The sequence below is a fragment of the Pistacia vera genome, unplaced genomic scaffold (assembly GCF_008641045.1).
Source record: "Pistacia vera cultivar Batoury unplaced genomic scaffold, PisVer_v2 Contig754, whole genome shotgun sequence".
NCBI lineage: Eukaryota > Viridiplantae > Streptophyta > Magnoliopsida > Sapindales > Anacardiaceae > Pistacia > Pistacia vera.
The window spans coordinates 968,160-979,888 of record NW_022196617.1 but is presented as its reverse complement, the minus strand read 5'-3'; the positions used below and the strand labels follow the sequence as shown (position 1 = coordinate 979,888).

At 35.2% G+C, this 11,729-nt stretch overlaps 2 protein-coding genes and 1 non-coding gene across 3 annotated transcripts; all 3 read right to left on the bottom strand.

Moving 5' to 3' along the window:
• Positions 1–2,221: 2,221 nt before the first annotated feature.
• Positions 2,222–4,860, bottom strand: LOC116115836 (60S ribosomal protein L28-2-like). Its single transcript, XM_031401968.1, has 4 exons — positions 4,763–4,860; positions 4,479–4,664; positions 3,346–3,506; positions 2,222–2,629 (listed from the first exon to the last, which is right to left on the bottom strand). Exons 2-4 carry the CDS (start codon positions 4,624–4,626, stop codon positions 2,576–2,578), a joined length of 363 nt encoding a protein of 120 aa, XP_031257828.1. The 5' UTR covers positions 4,627–4,664; positions 4,763–4,860; the 3' UTR covers positions 2,222–2,575.
• Positions 2,955–3,045, bottom strand: LOC116115869. The gene has a single exon (XR_004125736.1). It is a non-coding gene; the product is annotated as a small nucleolar RNA R24 (small nucleolar RNA).
• Positions 4,861–5,154: 294 nt separating the features above from the next.
• On the bottom strand, positions 5,155–11,217 carry LOC116115850 (uncharacterized protein At1g51745). Its single transcript, XM_031401979.1, has 4 exons — positions 10,921–11,217; positions 10,380–10,780; positions 8,357–9,402; positions 5,155–6,875 (listed from the first exon to the last, which is right to left on the bottom strand). Exons 2-4 carry the CDS (start codon positions 10,580–10,582, stop codon positions 5,824–5,826), a joined length of 2,301 nt encoding a protein of 766 aa, XP_031257839.1. The 5' UTR covers positions 10,583–10,780; positions 10,921–11,217; the 3' UTR covers positions 5,155–5,823.
• Positions 11,218–11,729: the final 512 nt, after the last annotated feature.

The following is an 11,729-nucleotide window of genomic DNA, read 5'->3' as shown; positions in this document are numbered from 1 at the left end:
TAATGCTTAAGCATATCTTCTTCATCATCTGAAATCACCAGAAGATAAATGGTGTTCTTGTTAGCTGTGTAACAGAAAATAATGCTTACCAACCTCAATAATATATCAAATAATATCTGATACAAATAATGATTCGTTTATTACAGACTTACAATATGTACAGTAACAAAAATTAACAAAACCATGAAACAATTATACATATATTTAATTTCAGATTTGAAATTTTACATGAACTACCAATTGCTTGTTCTCTGCGATAACCTTATTTGATCCCACCTTCCGTCCCAATTCTGGCCTATATATATACAAACTGATCCAATCATCTTTGACAGGTTTATGTGCACAATTACTCAGCCTCAAAAGTCCGGATTTTCTCCATGAGAACATAATATATATGATCATCAAACATTAACATTTATCCAGGCTTATAATCTTCCCGGAAAGAGCCTCATTTTTTGCCAGACATACCAATATCAGTACTGGTTTTTATCAGAGGTTCCAAATTTTCCGCTGACTTGACGAGCATATGCAACGACAGCTTTAGCCCATCTCTTGATCTTTTCCTTCAATTCATTTGAGTCCATTTCTGTCAGAGATGAACCTGCAGGCATTGTTATCTCATTGAAGGAGAAACAACTGTCGTAGCGTCTTCGTTTCGAACCACCAGCACGATCTTTCTTCAGGGAGAGAGATTTCTTTACAGCTTCAATGTTGTTGTTATCTACAGGGAGAGTTTTCTTGACAGACATGGCTTCTGCTGCCAGATTTTTTTGAGCAGCTTTACATATAAGAAGAGAAGTTTGGCTGATTAAGTAACATAAAATTATAATTTAATTCTTCCAATGCGTGCAGATGTATTGTTTCATTGAATTGACTTTTTCAAATCATTTGTAAATTGTATTTGAAAACTGTTTTCGAAAACGTGTATTTGTTGTGTTCATGTTGATAGTCAACAGTGTTCCCATTGGAAGAACATTTTGCAGCCTTCTATAAACTATTACAACTACAAGTCAAAACATTGACCTTTTTTTTTCCCCCCATTTTAGATTGGTAGATAGAACATCAAGTTCTGTGCATATGATTGGATTTAAGAAGTTTCTTGGAGACTTTTCAAGTATCTTCTTCTTGCTCACCAAGATATTAGACATTTGAGCAAGTGCTTTTTCAACTCTTCTCAAATGGAATCTAATCCAAAAATATATGTTGTATGTAGTTGATAATTGATATTCAATTACTTAGCATATCGGAGTAGGACATGAATCAATAATTTAATTGAGTCAAGTTATAGAACTCTTTTAAAAGAAAATGTCCTATATATATATTAAAAGCTTTATTTAATTTAATATTAAGTTGAAACTACTTAGGCAAATGGGACATGAGTCAATAATTTAATTGTGTCAAGTTTCTTTCCATTGGAAGAATTTTGAGATAAGATTTATGCAAATGCAAGTTGTTTATATATTATTATTGTTGTTGTTGTTGTTTTTGTAGAAAAGGTGTTTAAGATTAATGCAACAACCTATTGCCATGACGATCTACTTAATTTGGGAAGACTCAAATGGAGAATCAAAACTGAGACAGTACATCTATTCATATTATCCTCAATTCGTCTTATCTAGGTTATCCACAATTATTTTAAAACTCGACTCACTGTGAGACTCGACAAGGTAATCGGGTAGTGGGTCGGGTCCAACAACCAGTGACGTCAACAACAAAACTCTTTTAAAAAAAATACAAATTAGTCCTTAAATATTAGTATATTATAAAATACCCTTAAAAATGGAGTCCCTGAAATTTAATTTACTTTAAAAATGTCCAAAAAGATTCATTAATCCCTAAAGTTTTCAAATATTGCAAAAACTCCCCAAAATTTTACAAATGAGCCCCTACAAATTTGAAAATTTAAATATAGCAAAAAACCCTTGAAACCTGAACCAGACCCGAGAGGCTGCCGGATCCCGGTCCGACTGACTGGTCTGATCTGGGTCTTAAAACAGACAAATCTATCCCCCAAAAGAAATACCTTTCTTGAACCACACCCTACATACTAAAACTAAAAATAAAAGCACTTACGTTAAAAGCACTTTCGAGACATTGCTCTACCTTTATTATCAAAAGCTTGTAAAAAGATATCAATCATGTATTTTTTTTTTCTAAGTGCAGTAGTACAAGAGTGCTTTTTCACTATTCACAAAGCAATTTTTGCAATGTTATAAAAGTGCTTACAAAATAAGCATCTCTTGAGTACTAATTTACAATGACTTTAGACAGAAGTGCTTTTGCATACTCTTCAGGTCCATTATTGTTTTGTTTCATAATATGCATTGCAAAAGTGTGCAAGTGATCTTGCAATAAAAGCTGAAATAAGCATCCAAAAAACTCATGATTTCATTGGTTTTAACTCTTGGAGTACAAAACCATCCAAAAACAAAAAAATGAAACCTATTTTTGAGCGTCTTGGACAAAGTAAATGAGGCACCTAGCATTCTCACTTCCGACCATGGATCTTAGACAGCTTGTCTATTCCTCTTCTTGACACCAGATTTGGCAACCTTCAGGCTCCTGTGCACGACACTCAATCTAGCAAGGGCAGCTTTTTCAGATCCGGTCTGTAGTAGTTATCTGAAACCTGCAACGTGTGAAATGCCGAGAAAACGTTAATCTAGACATTAATGTCAAAAAATGAAACAACAATAAGAAAGATCATGATGATATGCTATAAAATTGCAGCATCAAATTTTTAAGGGTAAACCGCCCGTCGCTAACACATAGAATACACACCATAGAATAGCAAAAATAAGCAAACAGCTAGTTCACCAACTTCAGTAACAGAACTATGGAGCACAAAAAATAAGCATAAAAACACCATAGAATACACACACACAAATACATATAAAACCTAGCGGTCATCACAAGCAAAACAAAAATCAGTGCTAGTTGAACGGTAAACACTGGAAGCTCAGAAGCCAAGCGTAACTAGTGTATTTCACAGAAGAAACCATAAGTTAGGTTTCTTCTTACAAGTTAGGGCTTCATCACCGCAACAAGGGGTAGAGAGTGAAAGGAGTGGTGAAAAACAAATAACTATCACTACAACTTTGAACAAACAAGAAAATCAGGAAAACATGAAATTTACACCCTCAAAAGATGGATAAACAAAACCCTCCTCAACGTATTCAACTTCCTAAGTAACCAAAATCTGAAGACAATTGACCACACTGAACCATGATTCAATACCACATAGCAATCAAAGCAGGCATGTAACAAAATAATAGAGTAATTCAACAACAATGAACAACCAAAAGCATCTGAACTAAATATAATGATAAAAGATTTGTAAATTACCTGGTTTGCTACAGCCTTTGCCATTCTGCGGAACTCCTTTTTCAGGAGAGATTTGTGAAGCAAAGAAGCAGGTTTATTCTGTTTCTTGGTCTTTGTTGTTGCAAGCAGCACAAATTGATCTTTCCCAGGTTGAATTGTCACTGTTTTCGTGTTTGCCAAACCTAAAATAATAATCCAGAACCCAGTTGAGAGACCTCAAAAAGACTAGCGAAGCCAGCTCAAAACTTGATGAACTAGTAAACACAATTGAGAATTCCCACTTTACTCGATTGTTATAATTTTGATTATCAGTTGCTCCCTAATTTGAGTGAAAAATGTAAAAAGAAAAAAAAATCACATTTTTCCTTCTCCCTTACAAAGTTGTATTTAAAATTTGTAATTCCCTTCATTTTCTTTTTACATGGAGTTCCAAACAAACAGTGTACAAAACTTCAACATTGATTTACAAGTCAAATTAATTAGCAACCAAAGTTCAGTTCAAAGATATCAAAGATTATGATACCTAATCCAAACATCATTTTCACATAAACCAAACAAAAACAACTTCAACAGTTAAAGACCTTCTGTTGCTCTTTTCCTTTCACATCTTTAAATTTACTTTACCTGCTAAATCTTTCCCTCCTCTGACATAAGAGACCATAACTCAATTTTTTCTAACAAAATAGTACACTAATCTACACAACACATCAACCAAACACCACCCACTTGCCAACTTAACATTTTTTCACCACTCCTACACAAACCCAACCAAAGAAAATGCTAAAGCAATCAACTTTTTTAGCTCTCCACATCCTTAACCTCAATTTCTCCCAATAACCAAACACTAGCATATATAAAATCTAATAATGTAGAAAAATGCTACTGAAAATATGAATAACAATAACATTTTTCATCATTTCCACACAAGACCAGAAAAGAACATTACCAAAGCATTCAACTATCCCCTTCTTACCTTCTTAACCTCAACATTTTATAATAACCAAACATAAATGGATACAAAACCTAATATTATAAAGAAAACTTTGCCCTTTACCAATTCCTTAACCCCAACTTTTTCTCAAAAATCAAACATAAACGACATTAAACCTATTAATATGAAGAAACAAAAGTGAAAATATGAATAAAAATCATACCAGAGTGCTTGAAAGAGTTAAGATTGTAAAGATTATTCGCCTCTTTACTAAACTGAACACTGGCGGTTCCTCTTCCAAACTCTTTGACCAAAAAACAGTTGTTCTTTTTCACTATTTCCCATATCAATGACCCTGGAACTGTTGTCATCTTCTCAATCCCTTATGCAGCCCACCACACCAGATTACCTGAAATCAAAAACCCACATGCAAAATTCACATACAAACCTTAGAAAAGCAATGAAACGAATAAATGTATAGAAGAATGAGTGAGAAAGAGTTGAGACCTACTAGGGTTTTGCTTTCGTTAAGTTGGAGCTCAATTGAAAAATGAGTGACAAGCTTTGGCTTTTATAGTTAAACTGAAACCCTAATTCTGCTTTTCCTGTTTTGGTGTTTTTATTATTTTATCTTACTATTATTATTATAATTTTTTCCCTCAGATTTTTTTTTTATTTTTTTATTTTTTGGTGTTTGTGAGATCAGAATGCCCTTTGTTTAAGTTATTACTTGTTCATGTATCAATAAAATCTCATGGAAAGTCAAATAAAATTCAAGTGTTTGGTGTAAATGTGCCATTGAGGAAGAACGAAATCCCTGGAAATTTTCATTCATGTAACATGAACATGATTTCATAAAGAAAATAAAACTCTTGAAAAATTCTAAAAAATACAGCATATTGTATCTTTGGGCTTAAATTAAACCATATAAACAAGATAATGAACATAAGAGCAAATGGCTAAAGAAAATAAGATAATTCTTGGCCTGATTGCTATAAGAAACTGGCAGCTACAATGCCAGAGAAACTACAAACCTACAATAGATCATGGGGCTCCTAAAAACTCTCCCCAAACAAGCACAATCACATTTGCAGACTCAATAAAACTACTACAATGGACACTTCATTCCACCTTGAATATTAAGACCAAAGAGGGGATTTTGAAGAAAAAAAAAACAAAGAGATAATGGCTTGGAGTAAATTACTCATTGTGTCCCAAACCAAAAAGTACAACAAAATTAAGTTATTTGCCCTCTGAGTCAACCTGAATCATGAATTAAGAACCTGAGATCAGGTCATAAGTGTACCTAACACCAGATCACCAGCTTTACACCTCAATTAATGTTACATTATTTACAGAGTCAAAGCAGCCTTCATGCTTCACACTCCTACAAGAAGGAACTTTCCTGGAATTGTACAGAGGGATTCTAGCTCTCAGCAGAACATAAAAGTCCTGCTAAATATGCAAAGATACACTGGGCAATGTAACCACATCAAAATCCCTAGTATACCAACAAATTCATGTGTAGAAACTGCATAAGTGCAGCCTCTCTCAACCAAGAACCGAATTCACAAGTTGCTTGATGCCAAAGCCCGGTGTGCTGGTCGAGCAGAACCATTCACTGCTTCATTTATCCTACTGAACACTAATTTTAGCGGGATACATGCAATAACAGGACCCTTAGGCTTCTCCACCACTGGCTTCCTCTCTGTTTGGCCAGTCAATGAGGACAATTTCCGTATCTTTTTAGACAATATTCCATTTTTCCTTTTATTTGGTGAGTACCGTGAGGACAACTTTTTGTGCTTTTTGGGAATTCTTCCAGCTTCTGAATTTCGCTCCACCGCATAACTTGTTTCAACAGCAGACTCCAATACAGACACATGAGTTGCATCACATTCAATGCTATCACAGTAGCCTTCACGCAACGCCTCGACAGTAAGAGGATGACCGACAATGGCTTTACCATTCAATTTACTCATAAGGGAAACAAGCGGAACATGCTGTGGCTTGTAGCCAGCCTTCACCGCAAGCTCAACGTCAAACAGTGCAGATTCAACACAAAAATTTCTGACTGGATAATCAGACATCTGAAATCTGGAATGAACCATGTACCGAGTTTGTCGAAAGGGAAGTGACCTTCTAGGGCTTATAGAACCATCAGACAATAGTTTCACCTCTGCAGTTCTCATATGAGATTCCCTGTGAGGAACAGACTTCCTCCAGTGCTGGTCTTCCGTTTCAGTTTTGGACTTGGAGCCATGAATGCCATCACAATCAACTTTCTGATCAGAACCCTGAGGAAATCCATCCAGTTGCTCCATTCCAGCCCCATAAGCATTTGGCTCATCATCCACATATCTTCTCGAGTAGTGTCTTCTACTCTTACTCATATGTCTTGAATTCCTCTTTCCTTTTAACTGCCACTTTGATGTATCTTTCTCCATCCTCTGGCTAATATTGTTAACATGAACAGCTGCTGAACTGGTAGAACGAGATTCATTAAGACCCTCGTTTTTTAAAGATACAGTTTCTCCAAGGCTGCATTGACTAGATTGTCTTCCCAAGACACCAACTTGAGGCCTCCCAGAAGAACACGGTACAAGCATAGGAGAAAAACCTGGCAGAATCAAATTCCAAAGTCAATAAAAGAAGGAAATTGCCACGCTAGTAATTTTTTTATTTTTCAGAGAGAGGATTTGGGTGGCAACACAAGGCTGGCAACCAATGTCAATGTTAAAATAAATTAAGCTAACAAAAAAGCAGAATATAAGACTATAATCATAGCTACAAAGAGATGAATGATTGGATGATTACATGATCGATAAGTTTAAATAAGATATGTCTAAATTCTCACCACCCAATCAAAGATACTAGTTTTAAAGTATGATATAATATACAAGAGGAATAATATAACAAGTCTCAATTATGGTACAGCATTTTCTGATAATTAAAACAGACTAATCCTTCCAAATATAAGTTGCCATCAGTTCCTATATATCAGCATAAAAATAATAGTTGGACTTTCTATAGTTGTGTATATGTGTGCTAAGCAAGTTTAATAAACAGCATAGAGCAGAGTTCTAGTTACCGGGAAGTAAGGATGTGGACAAAGAAAAAAGAAGCAAACAAATTCCCTGCTGGGAAACATGGCTTCCATTTTTAGATATTCAACAACATTTGTGTTTTCAACTGCCAGGTATTCCCAATTTAGAAGAATGTATCCTTATAGGGTCTTCCAACAAATCCCACCCTAAATTTCACTAATCCCTCTCTCAAGTCTCTTGCTAAGGATACTTCTTTAACCTCCAATGAGCAAGCTTGCCAGCTGCCTATTACTTTCCCCACATATTCTCACCCCCCTCAAAGAGAGAAAAAAGGGAAGGTGAGAGAGAGAGTCACTCTCTCTCACACACACACACACACACACACATCATTTCTCCAATGAACCATATTGTTGTTCCATAATGAATTTGACAAGATAATCGCCAACCCTTCTATCATATCCTATAGCAACTAAAAACATTACTAAATTAAGGGATGGAAGAGGTGGCAAGGATATAGGTCTAATTCAACAATGACATATGTGCTATCATCTGATAGATAATTACTTGACATAGGACATCAGAGACTAGTTCTTGAGAATGATAACTAAAAGATCAGTGTGATAACGAAAAGGGGAACACAGACTATGTAACGAACAACAGAAAACACAAGATAAAATCATTTACGGGAAAAAATTAGTTGAAAGCAACCAAATGAATATAGGAGATGTTAACTCTTCCAATAGATTTGAAAAGCTGGATCTGAGTCTGTCATGGAAACCAAGTATTCAGGCTAAAGTTTGAGTGATATGTATGTTACACTTTGAAGATTATCAAGAATAGCCCTAAATGAAAATTATGTCAACTTGGTAGCAAACCCACCATTGCTCTCAAAGGCTTTACTATCTTCCACCAAAAATTTCGTTCTCATCTACATGCATATGGCTATCCTCACAACTTGCAACCCCCAGGTGGACAATCTTGAAACTTGATGAAGTTAGCTAACCTATAGTATGATAAAGCTATATGAAGTTCACAATGTGTTAATTGAGCATACCTGCCGAGTGTTTATCTGCCCCAACAAATGGCACATCAAATAACTTGTCTTTTCCCACTAAACCAGGTATGCTGGAAATTTCACTCTCCTTTGTCTTGTGATTAATTTGAGAAGCATCAGAAGCATGTTCAGAAGTATTCAAGTGGACACCATTTTCGTAAGAAACTACAGTGCTTTCAGAGTTGTTGTTAATCACCACAGATAAACTCTTCCTTGATTCATTAGATTCTACTACAGAAACCTTGCTTTCAGATAAGCCCCGAAGAGGTGAACCATTTGAGCTGGCTAGTTGATCACAGACAACTGGTACAGATACCATAGCTGTACTCTCCAAAACTTTTGTCAAAGGTCGGCGACGATTTTTCTTCTTTAAGAACTCATGAACATTTGCCACTTGTGTTCTCTTTCTTTTCAGTGATGAAGAATGAACTTTGTTACCATTCACAGGACCTCCATTAGACATGTTTCCAGTGTATGAATCACTCAGCGAAGCACTTTCTTGTTGAACTAACTCGGGTGCCCCCACAGCCCGGACTTTTCTTTTTGAGCCTACACCCATGCCTAGGTCCTCAAGTCCTCTCATGCGCTTACTACCCTCCATTCCATCATCCTCTGAATCATTTGGTGTTCTCCTCCTCTTACCTTGCACAGATAGCACCTTAGAAGCACTAGCATGATTTGGCTCTTCAAAAGATATGCCAGATTGAGATAATTCAGGTGCTGAATCTGAGTCATCTTCAGAATCCCTCGTTTCATGACTCATTTCCTCATTTTCCTTACTAGAATGGGACATTACAGACGATTCTTTGGCCAAACCAACCTCACCACCCGAATTATCCGGTCTAACCCAGTAGTCAGGATGATCCTTGCCTAGGCGAGCACTCTCAAGCTCAAGAGCATGAAGGATGGCATCTTCCCTCCGAGCATATTTCACCGCTTTCTTACCAGTGTTTGCTGCAGAAGCCTTTGCTTTCTTAATGCATTCATCATACTCTCCACAGCGAAATGCCTTCACCCTCTTAGATTTTTCAAGATTATACCAATCCCTAAATCATGTTGTTAACAAAGTCAGAACATACATACTTATCAATGGAAAACTCACAACCATACACTTTGATAACAAGCAACTTTATGTAATGAAACTAGTAACAATAGTTTACATGTATGAAAAGCCAGTAGGCCAGTAATCTATTATAGAGATAATAGCAACTTCAAATGACAAGGCCTTTAATCCTTTCTTTTTGTTAATCTTCAGAGCTATGTAGCCCCACCCCTTCCCACCCTAGCCTAGATTAAAATCTATTCTGCGCTTTTGGTAATGACATACCACTAGGTGAAGATGCCATTGCATGACAGTCAGTCAAGTGGATCAATGTGCAGAATAAACGACTAAAATTAGACTCCATTAAGATTGTCAACAGATTAAATGAAAGCAAGAGAAACTAACTTCTCAGGGTATCTAAAACCAACATCCTCACAACTTTTCACGACCAGTCTGTGGCAAAATTTTCCACACACTATCTATTCCACCATCAATATCAAACCTTAAATAAAAAAATATATAGATATAATACTTCAACTGACCTTTACCAAGTAATGATTTCTTCATTCTTGAAAACCCACAAACCCCCAAACCCACTTAACAAACTTGAGTTTGAACTGGAGCCTACTGCGTTCTACAATTTTGGGAAGTATGACCTCCTGGCTTTTCACCAAACAGGCAGCCTAAGGAGTCAAACTCCAGACCTTTTCGGACCAATGACTCAACCAACCCCTCAAGTTCACCATGTAATCATGTAAGCAATGACAACACAAGACAAAACCAAGCCAAAAAATGAGCATTAGCAACCCTTTTATTTCTCCAGTTAATCTACAAAAACATCCAGTAAAAGCTCAGGCAACAATCTCTAGAACATGAATATGAACTCCATAAATACTGCAACAAAAAAACAACATAAAAAAATGAAATAAAAAACAGTAAGAAACAAGCAAAAGAGTGTAAAAATAACAAAAAAGCACTCACACACTAGCATCTTCACGACCCAGAAGCTTAACAGGAGTACCAGATCTTGGTGAAACCAAACAACCCTCAGAAACCTCATTCAGTCCCAGAATCCGACCCGGCCACCACGACCCATTTCGTCTCCGGACCCAAACCAACCCGCCCACTGTCGGGTCAATGTTACTTGTTCTGTTACCATCGTCCTCAGATTCAGGACTTCCCATCACAGAAACAAAAAGAAACCCCACTAACTAAAAATAAATAAAAATCAAACACACTGCTGAAAAAAAATTAAGGAAAAAAAACCCACAATCGATCTCAAAACTCAATCTTGACCGTTCATTCGCGAGCAAAACCACTCACTTCTCAAAAACCAGCCTCAAAGTTTGCGCCTTGAATGAATGTATAAAAACCCTTTAAACCTGCGAACACAAAAACAGCATAAAGAACACAAATTTATCAAGAAAAGTATAAAAAGGAACAAAATCACATGCAACACAAACCCAGAAACAAAAAAAGATTAAAAGAAAAAAAATACAAACTTTTAAGGAGAAATGAGTACCTGGAGTAAAGGGCTTTAAGAAGAAGAAAGATCTAATTAAAATACCAAGAAAAAGAGATCTGGTACTTCTGTTTTCCTTGTTTTCAGAAAATATTTTCTCTGTTTGTAGATTTTTATTTTTTTCTCTTTTGGGTTTATTTCAGTACTCGTTTTTGTTTGTGTCTTCCTAGTTTCTGTTTTTGTTTTCGCTGTTGCTAGATTATGTTAAAGCTACCAGCTACGAGAGTGTGTCTTGTTCAAGTGGGTTTTGTACAGAGTACGAGAGAAACTGAGAAAGACAAAGAACTGTGTTTTGTGTTTGGATCAAATTAAAATTAAAATTACACTTAATTATTTTATTTTTATTATTATTATTTCATTTTCACTGTGAAGACACTAAAACAGAGACAGAAGTTTGTATGTGTATTGAATGAGTCAAGTACGGTTTTTTATTTACAATTTGTTAAGTGATATTTCCACATATATTTATAATTTCTTTTTTTAGAAAAAATAAATTAATTTCATTCATCTTGGTGGTTAGGTTTGACCTAATATATTAAACATGGATTTGGGGTTTTTTTTTTTTAAATTTCAATTAAACAATTTTCAAAAAATTTATATTTAAGGATGATTTATAATTTAGTATATATATATATATATATGCTTTGAAATTAAATTATAATTCAAAAAAATACATATGATATTTAAGAATATTATTGTTGAGGGAGTTGAGATTAAATTAAATTATTGGTTTGTATATACTTGTAGACTTATAATTTATAATAAATAATTAGGTAAAATTACAATATTATATATAATAAATAAAATTT